At 41.9% G+C, this 15,352-nt stretch overlaps 1 protein-coding gene across 4 annotated transcripts in view; it reads left to right on the top strand.

Annotated features, from left to right (window-relative positions):
* tnikb (TRAF2 and NCK interacting kinase b) overlaps positions 1 to 15,352 on the top strand; it is a 65,405-nt gene that overhangs the window by 41,186 nt on the left and 8,867 nt on the right. For 2 of the 4 annotated variants that reach the window (XM_066660954.1, XM_066666756.1), the window contains 13 exons: positions 1,607 to 1,798; positions 1,996 to 2,331; positions 4,424 to 4,588; positions 4,668 to 4,913; positions 5,014 to 5,123; positions 5,419 to 5,537; positions 6,922 to 7,019; positions 10,162 to 10,343; positions 10,661 to 10,775; positions 11,097 to 11,264; positions 11,873 to 11,969; positions 12,361 to 12,543; positions 12,637 to 12,780. In XM_066660954.1, coding sequence (XP_066517051.1) covers positions 1,607 to 1,798; positions 1,996 to 2,331; positions 4,424 to 4,588; positions 4,668 to 4,913; positions 5,014 to 5,123; positions 5,419 to 5,537; positions 6,922 to 7,019; positions 10,162 to 10,343; positions 10,661 to 10,775; positions 11,097 to 11,264; positions 11,873 to 11,969; positions 12,361 to 12,543; positions 12,637 to 12,780 — 2,155 coding nt within the window. The remainder of the gene's footprint in view (positions 1 to 1,606; positions 1,799 to 1,995; positions 2,332 to 4,423; positions 4,589 to 4,667; positions 4,914 to 5,013; positions 5,124 to 5,418; positions 5,538 to 6,921; positions 7,020 to 10,161; positions 10,344 to 10,660; positions 10,776 to 11,096; positions 11,265 to 11,872; positions 11,970 to 12,360; positions 12,544 to 12,636; positions 12,781 to 15,352) is intronic. The other 2 variants (XM_066673591.1, XM_066679496.1) reach the window with 1 other exon arrangement.

Consider the following 15,352-nt stretch of genomic DNA (forward strand, 5'->3'; position numbering starts at 1 on the left):
GACCCCCTGCGACCCTAAATTGGATAAGCGGTTACAGATAATGGATGGATGGATGCATTTTGGAGATATGTGGTTGTGTTCCAGTAGAGACGATATGTAATAGCATCCCTTTCTTTTCCCGTGTAATAACAAAATCTCATATCTCTGAAATGGTAGCTTTACAGGTCAATCCAAAGTAAAGAATATGAACTCAGTTCCTCACTTCAGTAACTCCTTTCCTCTTCAAATGGTACGGCCATTTTTAAATCAGCCATGACATGTTTGGCATCCTAAGTTTGTTTTTTTTTTCGTTTTGCATTAGAACTGTGAGGCTAATCTAGAAGTGGACAATATTCACATCACATAAACAGTAGTGCCAGCCATTTTGAAGTCCAGATTTTGTCATGACATTTGTTCATTTTTATAAATCACATTATTTCATACGGTGAAATTAGGTGTAAGTCACCTAAGTGAATTTGAAATTGCTTAACTCCTGGTTTAAGGCAAGCGTATAATTAAGGCTAATTAGCAGCTGTATGCTTCCCTTGCTCTTTAGCCACATTAGCCTTGTAGCTCTGCTGAAAAGCTAACGATATTTGGACACCATACATGTCTCCATTGATTACAATTGATTGATTGCATTGAAGGAGTTTTTTTAAAACCCACTAAATTATAATTTAGTGAGGAAATTAAAAAAGCGCTGTCACTTTAGAATGTTAAGTATTCCGGAATTGAAATGTTCAGCTGTAAAAATAGCTAGGTGTTGCCAAGATCCTGATTTATTTAAATAAATATCAGACATTTTTACAGCTGTGCTTGTCTATAAGTTCCCTTTGGGATGGGGTTTCTCTAGCTTTGTGCATGTGGCTGTCCTGTGTTCCCACTGCAGTGCAGGCAGACTCTTATCGACTGGGCAGATTGATTTTTGGCAGCCCTGAGGTGATTAGCAGCAGCTCTGTAGCGTGTGCCTCATTGCTGTGGGGAAATTAGATTTAGAGTTGGGAGATAATTGGCTATCAATAGATTTATCTCACTCAGCTAATGGGTTTGTATAAAATTGTTTCCCCAAAGACAGTGGATGTAGATAAAAAGGCCTCAATTAAAAAGTTTCAGAGGAGAGCCGAAACTGTCTTCAGTCCACAGCCAGTTTGATGATCTGCCTAGCTATCCACCCGGGATTTACCGCATTGTTTTGAAGTGCCAGTAGAAGAAGGCGAAGGGATCTATTAACAATGCTGAGAGATACTATCTTTGATTAGCCAGCAAAGCCTCTAGTTCATAAAAGTCCTGGTTTTGGCTTTTAGATTGATCTAACAACACTCATAATGTTTGTACAAATGTTAGAAACATTGAAGAAATTTGACAATGTCCTCATTTCCTGTCAGTATGTCTCTGTGTCTGTCTGTCTGTCTGTATTCTTTATGTAGATATGTCTGTGTACCTGTCTTTTTTTGTCTGTCTCTCTTAACACCTTCCTGTCTGTCTGACTATCTCTATGTCTGCCTGTCTGAACATTTCTGCCTGTTTATCTGTCTGTCTACAGTTGTGCCTGTGGGTATCTACCTTTGTGTCTTCCTGCCAATTTTTGTCTGTCTGTCTGATAGTCTACCTGTGCATGTATATTTAGGAGTATAAACGGAAGCAGCTGGAGGAGCAGAGGCAGGCCGAGAGGTTGCAGAGGCAGCTGCAGCAAGAGAGAGCCTACCTTGTCTCGCTTCAACAGCAGCAGCAGCAGGATCCTCGACCTGCAGAGAAGAAACAGCTCTACCACTACAAAGACACTGTCAACCCCAGTGACAAGCCTGCCTGGGCTAAAGAGGTATGACCATTTGTCTTAAACTCCATGTGACCTGCTGATGACTGGTGCTGATGCATCAAATCATGTTTTATGTTTTATTACCTAGCCCTAATACAGAGCTTTAAACAGGTAAAACAACAAGGTTAAAAAAGAAGACCCTAAAGCATCTTCAAGTCTGTTACATTTGAGTCTTGTTTCCAATGCCAATCTCTATACAGGTGATGAGGCGAGCTCAAAGTAACTCGCCCCGGCTTCCTTCTAAGAACCAGCACTCCTCTGGACGCTCCGAGGAGGCACAGGTTTCACACATCCTCCTCCACTCTGACCAGGCCCCCAGTCACGTTCCCACCCGTCCCCCCTCCTACCCTGCTGCTGCCCCCACCCACGCCCAGCGAGAGCGTGCTGAGGTCCAGCTCAGGCAGCTGGGTGTGAACGCCAATGTCCCCAGGATCCGAGTGTCTTGTGAGCCGGATCTGGCCCAAATGGCCCAACTATATCCGGGCCAGGAGGGCCGCGGCCGTACCCCTGGTCGTTCCTTTGCACCGGACAGTGAGGTAGAAATTCAAAGGTCTCTGCCTGGCTCTGGACCTGTATACACTTGGCATTAAAAGACATCCCATACCTGGATTTTGTTCTTAAATGCCCCTAAAAAGGCATTTTGATCACATAGGGAACTAATTCAGTTTAACCTGCATTACACTGTAAAAGGCAAATGTAAACATGCTGTCTACATTGGACAAGCACAGTATCACCATAAACACAACACAGTGACTGAAAGTTAATGCCAAGTGTGAACAAATCCTGTAGACCGATAGCCTCTCACGTCCTAACATATCCACCTTCCGTCATGATTAGTACTTCTCTGTGCCTAATCATGCCATCCTTGTCCAAGGGTCTGCCTGGTGCAAGATGTATCTGTTGGTATTTTCTTCCAAATCCCTCTCTGCTTTCTTTGGGGTCTTTTGGATTATTCCACTGGGAATGCCCTTTCCTCCCTTGCCCTTTTCCTGCAGCCACTCCTATAGGTCCCATTCCTTCACAGTATGTGGGTTCGGTGCCTTCAAAGCTAATTTTCGGCTGCCCTTCAGCTGCTCCTTCTGACATTTCCAAACTGTAATCTCACCAACCATTCCTTCTGCTCCAGCAGAAGGCTGGTGGCTGATGAAACGGAACTTCAAAATAAGAGTGGGATTTGAGTGGTTTGGGTCATGAGAAACATAATTAATGCTGAAGGAAATGTAAGCTTGAGCTTAATTAACTTGAAATTAGGGCTGTGACTTTATATTAAATAATGAATTGGGTAATCAGATGCTTAATTTAAAAATTAATCCAGTAAACATAGATTTAAAAAATGGCCAAACAGTATAAAATCTTGCAGTAACAACAACACATGCAGAGCCTTTTAGTTTTCCAGTAGATATCTGTCAAGACTAATCACCGAAATGTACACTTTTTTTTATTTATTAAATAGTCAAGTATAATCATGTAACCATGACAATCCAGCTTGAGTTATTCTTTATTAATAATGTCTGTCAGCACATCCATATATTTTCTGTAGGTACACATCAGTCTCACACTGACATCTGTTTTAATATACCACACAAATCCCCCTCAGTTTCCTAATGGGAATGTAAAATGATCAATAACAATCCCTTTTCTCTCTCCTCATAATAGTACCTATTTGATTTGTTTCTCTTCAGGCTATTTTCTTCTGTCCTCTGTTAAGACGTTTATATTGACATCTCTACTAATACCTGCACACCACAGATGCTAAAAAAGTAGACATTTATCTGTAAAGGCGATATTGTTCAAGCCTAGTCCCTGTTGATGTCAGTGTTTTCAGAAAGATTTTTAATAGTTATTTGACCTCAGATTATAACCTTTCATCATGAGATTGACACCAAGTCTTGTATGAAAGAAATATGTGATATTTTTAAGAGTCAAGCGCAAGACAGGTGTGCTGTCACATCAGGTCAGAGTGCCCTTAGTAGTGTTGGGGGCCTATTTTGTACAGGGCTGATTATGCACCTTGGAATGAGGGCATCATATTGATGTAAGGAAGATGAATGTTAGTGTATTTGTTTTACAGACATTAGATGATTAATAAAGACTAAAAGGTTAGTCTGGACATCAAAGGTTTCAGTATTCATTAAGAATAAATGCAACACAGTTGCTGCACGGCACTATAATGTGTTTTACATATGATGGACTTTAAATACCTCATCCATTATGTTAAATGTTTTAGCCTTAGTTTCCTTAGAACTAACAGCTTGTGTGGCAGACAAATATCCACTAAGAGGATTTTACTATGTATAACATGTATGATTCTTCTCAAGGGCTGTTAACCTCTTAAACTTCAAGATTAATAATATGTAATTAATCATAATATTTCATTAAGTAACTACAGGTCTTATTCATTAACTAGTATAGACTTATACTTTTTAAGTTATGTAGTTATATGAGTGATATACAGATGTGTACTCCTTATACAGGCTTTGCATTTTGAGGAGCTAAATAAGCTGAATCAGATCTGGAGCAGTGTAATCAGAATTTCTACAGAAATACTTGAGTCATAAATTCAAAGTCGCCAACTTCACACATTTCAGTCCAAAGAGCATTCAGTCTTCCATGGTCCATGTTGTTCAGGTGGAAGAGCGCTCCAAGTTGAACCGACAGAGTTCTCCAGCCCTGCAGCACAAAGTGGCTAATCGAATCTCTGACCCTTCGCTTCCTCCTCGCTCCGAGTCCTTCAGCAGTGGCGGCATCCAGCAGGCCCGGACCCCACCCATGCACCGCTCTGTTGAGCCCCAGGTACAACTCTCATTTGACATGTTCTTTGCTATCCACATCTACTACATTTGTAAACTTGACTGGATTCTGGCTTCTCCAGATGGCACACCTGGTCTCTGTGAAGTCTCATGGCTCTTCTATGACGGGCTCCCAGTCACTGCATGACCAGTCTTCCCAGGGAGTCTCTGCTTTCCAGGAGAGTCTGTCTCCCCACCGGCCCCCAATGCCACGGCAGAACTCTGATCCCACCTCAGAGACGCCCATGCCCCCGCCCCGTGTCACCAGTCGGGAAGAGAAATTTGACCGCAGTTCCTGGTTAAGGCAGGAAGATGACGTTCCACCCAAGGTATGAGTGGGTCTTTTTCCTAATATTCAATTTTAAGTAGAAAGTTGAAATATTATCATAAGTCTTATTGTCTATGGGTATGATATCTATTAACGTTTAGGTTCCTCAGAGGACTACCTCTATATCCCCTGCTCTGGTAAGGAAGAATTCTCCTGGGAATGGGCCAGGAGGTCTTGGGCCAAGGCCTGGTTCTCATCTCATCCGAGCCAGGTACACAAAGCCAACAAAACATGAATCTCATATGTATATGCAAAAACAGACACCCATCAACACTTGTCACCATGGTTCCTTGTTCCTGTTGTCTATAAATAGATTTTTCTGTTTTTCTTGACAATCAGATTCTTTAAAATGAATGAAAAGGTCAAAAGGCTAATTTGTATCATCAACAATGCTGACAGTTTCTGAAAGAAAAAGGCCAAATACTCATTCAACCCCACATGTAGCACCTTTAAAAGGCTGCTAATCTTTCTAATCACCTCTGGCTCATGGTTCTCTGTTGCTGCAGTAACCCAGACCTGCGAGTTTCCTTGGAGACAGGTCTCCCGAGAACAAGCAGTGGGAGCTCCTCCAGCTCCAGCACGCCCAGCTCCCAGGGAGGCTCTAGTGAGAGGAACCGGGTGGGAGGTAAGAGCCACTCAGGGACCCAGAGCGATTAACCCGCTAATCCAACACTTTCCCCTCATCCTAGAACAATTCAGGTTGGTATACACACACTGGAAGTGTGTATACAGTCTTCAAAACAAGTTTTATTTTGATCAAAATAATATAAAAAAAAACCAATGTTTTAGTTTCACTTGATTCAACTGTGTTAATAATTTTCACATTCATAAAACATAATCTAATTCTGTTTTGTTTTACTTACATTTGCTAATAATTGTGCTGTGAAATATATAAATAGTCTGTAGGCTTTGAAGAAGCTGGCAAGTTCCTTCCCGTTTCATAATACAGTTTCAGGTTGCATTTATTAATGCAATGGTGGAATGTGTTAGGTGACAATGATCATCTCAAGCTCATGTCCATCATGGTAACATGACGCTATCTGCAACAATGCAGATAATACAGAGAGCTCAAAGGTCATTTCACCAACTCCTTAAGGAAAGCCAACACTCACCTTGGGTCTCAGTCTTGGGTTTCTCTTTTTGAGAGTGCCACACAAACCTAGCCGGTAATTTTGGTAAAGTCCCTAGAGTGTTCTCCTGGGTCTCTCTCCTCTGAAATTTTCTTGAGTCTATTGTTCTTTGTTTATCTCTTTTATTTAAAATTTTTTAAAAATTCTAAAATGATTGTGTTTCTTCTTTTCTTAAATCTTTTGGTTTGGCCTCTTCGCCTGTTTAGTTGTCGTTTCCTTCTTTAATTTGGGAAGTTCCTTTTGGTTTTTTAGTTGTATTTCGTTTTCTGGTTTTTCTGCACTTGAGTCTATTAACGAACTACTGCACTAGTAGCTCACTCAGGGTTCCTTGGTTTTAACCCATCCCTGGGTAAGCTATCACATTACACCCTTGGAGGCTGTGATAGAGATTTCCCTTGTCTGCCTGAGTCTTTTCATGATGTGATGAAATACCTAAATCCTCTAGAGTCTTACGTTGAAAAACATTCTGTTTGACAATTCTCTCAAATTTTTAGATATAAAGGGATGAGCAACAATCTATTTTTATAGATGGGACTTTTATATTCACCTGTAATTGTAATTGTTCAGAACGTTGTGGCATGAAATTTCCATAAACTTTTCACTCTTACTTTGCCCATGTCCCAGATTTTTTTGGAGTGCCTTGCAGGCTTCAGATATTAAATTAGTATATGTTTACAAAACATAATCAAGGTGGTCAGCTAAAATGTCACAACTTTTCTGTAAATGGGGTGTGTAGTGTTTTAGGCAAAGAGTTCATAATTTAAAAAAAAATTTCCTGCACAATTTTCCTTGGTGTTGTCTATAAAGAAAACTTCAGAATGACTTTTTAGTTTCTCCATATATTCTGATCTGGGTCTTTGTTTTGTCTGGTTGCTGCAGGTTCCAGTAAACCCGAGGGCTCCCCAGCTGTTTCCCAGGAGGCTAAGCCCAAATCCCAAGAGGAGAGCAGGGAGGTGACCAGACCCAGCCGGCCAGCAGTAAGTGACTGGTTCCATGTCCCTTTTCATTTAAACCCTGACCAGGAGGCTATACTTCACACTCTGGCCATTTCCTTTTTAAGTGCATTCTCTTTGTACATATTATGATGTGTCGCAGATCACATGTTCTCTCAAAGAAATCCTCCAGACACTAAATGTTCCATATTATTCATTAGTAATGTGTCAGTATTTCACTGCATATTTAATCCATTAATCCCTCATTTATTATCGCCTACTACAATTTATTTCTATTTATTAGAAATTGCAGAATGAAGCAATAGGGAGCCTTTTCTTGTACACATGAAATCTATATATATCCTACACCGTGATACTATGGCTTTTTTTTATATTGTGGCTATCATCAGTAATTAAGGTGAGCATGATTAGACCTGTTTAATTACGTGTAATTGGATTTTTTTGGATAGCGCAGTATGAGAAATATTGGATGGTTTTAATAAATGTGGTGTGACTATTAGACTTCATTGACCAATTGTTGCAGCCGAATCCGATGTTGCAGTATTACAGTGTGCATCTTGATTTCCAAGCTTTGAGCTTTGTGCCTCAGCTCTGTGCTACTAATCATTTTCCATTTTTCTTGCATCCATCTCTCTATTCTTTCCTCACTCCTCTTTGAATATTCTTTCTATTGCTGATCCCTCAGAGTTATAAGAGAGCCGTAGATGAGGTTAGTGTGACCTTTGCCCTCTTCATCTGTCTCATTCTAATTCTTCTCTCCTCTTGTTTTACTTTATTCTCTTTATCCTCTCTCCTCTTTCTCTGTTTGTACCCATTTCTTCTTCTCTCATGTATTTTTTCTCCTTGTGTGTCTCTCTCTCTCCCCCTCTCCCTCTCCCCCCCCCTCTCTCTCTCTGGACAATGTTTCAGACTTCTCAAATTCCAAACTCAAAAGCTCATTCACTCATTTCCTCTTTCATTCACTCTCTCCCTCACTCAATCCCACCTTTATCATTCCGTCTATCACTCTTCTGTTTTCACTCTTCTTTCTCTTCTGGTTATATTCGGACTGGCTGCTGGTCTCCTCCAAAGGATCGTACACACAGCATGTCAGTCACCTTCATTAGCTGCCCATTTCAACATCGCTCTAATTTGACACACTCTTTCACAGTCTCAATAAATCCCTGACACTATCTCCGGGTTCTGACTGTTACCTTGGCAACAGTGGTCTCTGGGCACAAGGAGGAGGAGTTTGTTTTCTTAACCTCCCAGACGCCGAGACTCTGTTCTTACGTCTCCCAAAAAACACCCCACACTAGAGTAGTGCAGTCAAATATTAATACATGTAGCTTAGAGTATTTGCAGCATGATTCAGTGAGTTTTACATGCCTATCTACAGAATTGATGCTTGTATGTGTTTTGTGGGTAGACACAGCCCTCCAGGGTTTAATGGCTTCCTGACCATAACACCTGATTACCTCATTAGGACCTTATAATTAGCGAGAAGAGTTCATTTAAATGTGTCAAAGCAGGGAGAACACTAAACCCCATTTTGAGAGGGCTGCCAGGAATCCAGCTTGATTTTGTGTCCATTATCTCAGCTCTTATATACTGCAGTAATTAACTTATCCATAATGCACCCACAAAGGCATGTTACACAGTTCTACTGAACGTTGACCAAAAAAAAAAGATTTCGGTCTAAAGAGAAACAGCAGTGTGGCTGTTAGCGTTGTCATACCCAATTCCACCCTTTCACTGAGTCTCGCTGAAAGTGCCTTCAGCCTTGAATAGGTGGAAACAAGCATTGCTGCCTCCAAGACCTATGAAGCCAATCCACTGCTTCTTTTCAAACTGCTGCCGATACAACACCAGTTTATCTATCGCATCAGCTGACAGAATCCTGTGCTAGCTAGCACTATGTGCAGTGATGGAGGAGATGGGGCTCTTTATCCTTTCCAGAGAGTAAGGTCAAGTGTGTGAGGCTAATTGTATTCTCTAGGACTCCTGGCCTCAGATGACTGAGACATCTGAATTCTTACCTGCGGTCTCCAGGTGATAGAGCTTAGACTGCGGTGCCTGATCTTATTTTTTCTATTGTAAACATGTCTTCTGGCTTCTGACAGTGGCACCACTGAGAATATAATACCCTCCCCCCACTTTTTTTCAGCGAACCATTATTAGTGGTAATACTACATTTGGTAAATGCAAACTGCAGTCATCTTGTAAGTGGAGGACATAAACACGAATTATTAGAAATTATATTAGATAATAATGGAGTCATAATGGGAGAAAGTAACAATACAATAAACGATGAAGTTCCCTTCTGATGATATGTCTTAAAGGTGGGAGGAACCTATTTTTGGGCTGAGTACATGAAGAGGAGCTGTTTGGGGAAACTTTTTTTTTTTTGTTAATTGAAGCCAGAGAGCTAATGTTAGCGTAAAGATTTCTAGTATCATGTCTGTATATAGCATCTACTTCAGAAGTACCTCAGTGGAACAGTTTTGCCAATAAGTGTATGATTTATTATCATTTTTCAAAAGATTGAACTGGAATTTGTTGCAAGACGTTTAAAACTTGTCCAACATCCCAAACGTAGCTATATAACATGTGTTAGTTTCATGAGAAAGAGCATGGACATGTCAATTCCTAGTCAGAATGAGCACAATATGTTGAGCTTAATAAAAGTGTAGTTTCTCAGTGGCATTTTCTCTCTGTCTGGCTGCCTGGGCATCAGGAGGAACTGGTAAGAGGTGCAGGCTGGTAGGACTGACCACTACTAACTCACCTGCATGTGATATGGAAACCTAATCAGACACTTTTCATGATTTTCTTGCTGTGCATTTTCTCTCATGCACGAGGCTGCCCTCTTCGTTGAGCATCATTTGTTGAAATGATGGCTGGATCTTCCTTCCTCCTTGGCAAAACTTAATTTTGCTAGCACTGTTAACTGTTTTGTTTCAGTCCTTTCTGTAAGTTGTGTTTGAAATTGATGTAATGCCCCTGCTTTATTTGTACAAATATATCCTTGCTGTGTTAATGCCACTACTAAACAGTTACTCATATTAGTCACAGTTCTGTTTAATTGATGTTTTCTTTACTTCAGCCTTTTCCCCTTCTGTCTTTGAGGAATGTTTGTTTGCAGATATTAATATATTTATCAATTTCTGTTACTTCTGACCCTCAGGACCTCACTGCTCTGGCCAAAGAACTCCGGGAGCTGCGTTCGAATGAGGAGACCAACCGGCCGCCTGTCAAAGTGACTGACTATTCATCTTCCAGTGAGGAATCTGAAAGCAGTGAGGAGGAGGAGGGAGAGGGTGGAGCTCATGATGGGACAGTGCCAGTCAGCGATATCCCACGCATCATGTGAGGCTTTAATTGTGATGCTGGTGATATTTTATTATTGTGTATGAATACAGAAACATATGTGAGTCTTACATCCTGGTTTGGATGCTGCCCCCTAGTGCCCGCACATTCACATTACCTTAAAATGTTTGCTGAGGCCAGCAAATATTGATATGCCAACATGTGTTTGTAGATACACAGAAGGATAAACAGGCATTTAATATAGGACTAACATTAACGAGTATCTAGAACACACTAATCAATGCTAAACACATCTCTGCACATTATCATCATCTTAGCACCTTAATGTCCAAAATGATTTCATATGTGATTAACAGGCCATCAGCTGGCCAAGGAGGCAATGAACCATTTGGAGGAATGGGAGGCCAGGAGGATGCCCATGAAGAGCCCTATGGAAACAACTCAAAAGACAGCACCCTGATGATGAGAGAGGTAAGAGCCTGGGGATCATCCCACATGTGCTCCAGGCAGTACCTCTTACACTCATTTGTTTGGTGTGTCATTGTTTCATTTCTCTCTCCGTTTGTCTGATTTGTTCATTCTCTTAATCTCTGTTACTATAAGTTGGTGTTTGTGTTCAGTTCAGTCACCCTCTTGGCTTTCCAGTGCCTCCACTTTGTCTCTGGTGCTTGTGCTGACGGGGTGCACAGGTTGCATTACCCCAGATTTTTTTCACAAGGTGGTGCACTAGCAGTGCATTGGCGAGGCTCAGCACTAGCGTAGCCCTTCTCTCTCTCTCTTCCTCTCCTGCAGATGTTTGGGGAAAGAAAGCGCTCGGGTCACGCCGAGAGCAACGGTTTCCCTGGTAACGCCAACCTTCCCGATCTAGTGCAACAAAGCCACTCCCCCTTGGCCACGCCCAGCGAAGGCCCAGGGCATCACTCCAGTCTGCATGCGCAGGACCTGGATGCTGTGGCCGAAGTAGGTGACGGTGCAGCCTGTCCAAGCCACTCCAACCCTTAACCCTTTACTCTAACCTAACCCAACCCAATCCAATCCTCTAACCATCACCATCCAGTCCAGTCCAATCAAATCACATATTTATCTGGCTGTGTCTTCTGGCTGTAGATTCAGGGATGCCCGACTCTTGTCTGATTCCAGACTTTTGTCCCTTCTTTGTCACATCCTTGCCTTCTGAAAATGTTTCCTTGTTGGCAGGCTTTGTTTTTCAAATTGTTTTAATCAAATTTTAGTTAATGCTTCTTGTGTTTTTTAATCATCTATAAATGCATGAACCAATGGAAGCAATGGCCATGGCATTTATGTCAGATGATCCCTTTCATATCTTCTGAAACATCTTTTGATTTACTCTCACTAAATGCTTTCCTTATCTGTATGCTGCCATGAGGTCTGTCCCTGTAAAAAGTTCTTGATTTTCATGCTTACATTGACTTGCATGTTGGTTTTAATTCATACTCTACACTGTTTACCAAGCTGTGGCTATTCACAATGTTGTGGTCCATCTTATGTGAAATTATTTATTTAGACAGCTGTTCATTTCTCTTTTTTACATTTTCTCTTTTTGGTAGTATGGAAGTGGATCTAAAGCATCGTTTACTCCGTTTGTGGATCCACGTGTGTATCAGACCTCGCCGACTGAAGACGATAACAAGAACACTGCCTCAGGTTAATGTCTCCAAGTGATCCAGTGAGATTTATAATGAATGTTTACAGAATAACAAGCTCTGGAGCAATGAATCCATCCAACCTGTTGTCAGGAGATTAAGAGTTCCGTCTATAGTCAGGTGTCTAAGGGAGCATAACTGGCCTTGCTCACTGTCAGCAGGTTGTATGTCCCAAACTCTCCCAAATCACTCATGACACTGTTAGCTGACATAAGAGAACTGTGCAGGGGGAAGTATACATGAAATTATTGAAGACAAAATGGAGTAAATAAATCAATATGGAGCTATCAGCTATTAGAATGAAGTGTTAGTAATTTCTCACCTGTGAAAAAAGAACATGTCCGGACCGAATGAACAGGGAAAGTGTATAACACTACTGTTTCTCCCTGCAGCTCTCTTTGCAGATGAGCAGTTGAGGCAGGAGCAGGAGCAGGAGCAAGCCCGGCTCAATGAGGCACGCAAAATCTCTGTGGTCAACGTGAACCCCACCAACATCAGGCCACACAGCGACACGCCTGAGATACGCAAATACAAAAAACGTTTTAACTCCGAGATCCTGTGTGCTGCACTGTGGGGTAAGTGGGACTGGCAGCACGTAACAGTTCTACTTCCGGCTCCAGGTTTCAATCTATGTTAGCCCTTGTAATGACTTGGTGACTCTGCTGTAGGAGTGAACCTGTTGGTTGGAACTGAAAATGGCCTGATGCTGTTGGATCGCAGTGGACAAGGCAAGGTGTACAACCTTATCAACCGCCGCCGTTTCCAGCAAATGGATGTTCTGGAAGGCCTCAATGTACTGGTCACCATCTCAGGTATGACATAAAAGTAGCCTAGTCATTAATGTCCATAGAGCAGGGGTCTCAAACTCAATTTACCCGGGGGCCGCTGGAGGTAGAGTCTGGGTGAGGCTGGGCCGCATCAGGTTTTCCACAAGAAAAGCTCTTACAAAAACATTCCAATGTTATCAAATGTCTTTATTTTTATTTTTTAACACAAAATAAGATGAAAAAATAAATAAATTAACAATTCATAAGAAAATAAATAAAATCAATCAGTAATAAATAAATAAAATGAAAATAATAATAATGATAATGATAATAATAATAATAATACAGCAGATATAGAACACTGAAGAAACCACATATAGTTGCTGACTAGAGAAATGCAATTATTATTATTCAGATTCAAATGTCTGTATTAACAGTTCTTTAACCTTTAACTTTCTGAACATGAATGGAACATTGAACATAAACAGTTATGAACTTGGCTTCTTCTGCCTACTTCTAACTGCTAGAGATCTGGCAGCGCTTCCTCTTGCATAGCCGAGCCACATTTGGCTTAAGGGAGGAGGCAGTTGAGACCCTCAGTAGGGCTTGAAGATGCTCGTCAGTAAGTCTGGACCTGTACTTGGACTTATTGAAGTTCAAGGTAGAGAAGAGCTTTTCGCACAAGTATGTGCTCCCAAAAAGACACATGGTCCGCTTGAACATTCGGGAAAGCTCAGGGAAGCTGGGAGGCAATTCTCTCAAAAATTGCCCGAGCTTGTCTGCTTTTCCACTCACCTCCCTGAACTTGGCTCTGAGTTCAGAGTTGCACTGCAGGTCAATGAGCTCCATTTGAAGCACAGGGGGGGCATCTTGCACATCAAAGGAGAAGGGGTCCGCAAAAATTTGAAATGCGGCTCTGTGCGTCTTGAAGTCTGCAAATCTATGATCAAATTCCTCCTGTAGCATCAAAATGGCATCCACATACTTCTCACCACTGAATGGTGTGCCTGCATCCATGAGTGCCTTGCATGCTGGGAAATGGCAAAGGTTTGTTTGAGAAAGCTGGGCTTTCCATAACATAAGTTTCGCAGAGAATGCTCTCACGTTGTCATAGGCAGCACTGACAAGTTGCCCCTGGCCTTGTAACTTCTTGTTCAGTACATTAAGCTCATGTGTAATATCAACAAGAAAAGCTAAGTCCATGAGCCATTTGGGATCACTTAGCATGGGAACAGCAACCCCATCTTTCTCCATGAAGGCTTTCACTTCCGCTCTCAACTCAAAAAATCTCTTCAATATGTTTCCCCTGCTGAGCCAACGTACCTCGGTGAAGTAGAGCACATCCCCATATTCTGACTCCATTTCCTCTAATAAAGCACGGAACCTTCTGTGCTTTAAGCTCCTGGATCTGATTTGGTTGATGCATTTCACAACTACAGACATCACATTGTCAAACTTCAGGCATTTGCTGCAAAGGGCCTGCTGATGGATAATGCAGTGCAGAGCAATGGCCTCTTCCACACTCTCCTCTTCCAGTTTTTTTTTAACAAGTGCCACCAGTCCATTTTTCCTCCCTGTCATTGATGGCGCTCCATCGGTTGTTATTCCAACAAACCTCTTCCATGGCAAACCGGCATTCTCAATGGCATCACACAGCTGGTGAAATATCTCCTGAGCGGTGGTCTGGCCATGCATTGGAATTACTGTGAGCAACTCCTCTGTGACTTCAAAATTGTCATCAACACCACGGACATAGATTGCGAGCTGGGCAGTGTCGGTGATGTCTGTGGACTCATCAAGAGCGACTGAGTATACACTGAAACATTTTGCTTTCTCACACAGTTGATCATAAACGTCACTTGACAGGTCAGAAATGCGCTCTGCCACGGTGTTGGCAGAAAGGCTGATGTTGCTAAACTGACCTTTCTTTTCTGGACAGACAATACTTGCAGCCTGTAATATGCACTTTTTGACAAATTCACCTTCTAAGAATGGCTTTCCTGCTTTAGCAATCATCTCACTAACCACGTTGCTAGCTTCGACTGCTGCATCATTCTCTTTGGTTGCTTTCTTAAAGAAATCTTGTTGCCTCAGTAGACATGTTTTAAGGTTAGCAACCCGGTTGGCTCTCTCATCTCCCTGGTATTTTGCATACTCCTCAGCATGTCTAGTTGTGTAATGACGTTTCAAATTGTACTCTTTGTGCACTGCAACTTTCTCTGTGCAAATAAGACACGTCGGGATGCCCCTGTGCTCAACAAAGAAATATTGCACTTCCCACTTTTCCTGAAATTGTCTGTGCTCATCACAAATCTTTCTCTTCACTGCAGGCTTTGAAAAAGACATGTTTGGGGCTGTATAATATATATAATTCCACTTGGTGTCGCTGTCGCGTTGAAGTTTCAGTTTCAGTGTTTAGCCGATGAGTCTTTTCCGCTTCTTTTTCTGTCCCGTTGAGCAGCAACTTCCGGGTTCAGACTGGACGGTGAAGCGGGAGCAGCAGCGGGAATTGCGCATGCGCCGCGTGCATATAATGACAAATACAAAATGCACACAAATATGCTTATATTCGCAATAAACCCGGCCGATGTCCCGCACCCTGAATATATCCCACCGT

The sequence above is a fragment of the Hoplias malabaricus genome, chromosome 1 (genome assembly GCF_029633855.1).
Source record: "Hoplias malabaricus isolate fHopMal1 chromosome 1, fHopMal1.hap1, whole genome shotgun sequence".
Lineage (NCBI taxonomy): Eukaryota > Metazoa > Chordata > Actinopteri > Characiformes > Erythrinidae > Hoplias > Hoplias malabaricus.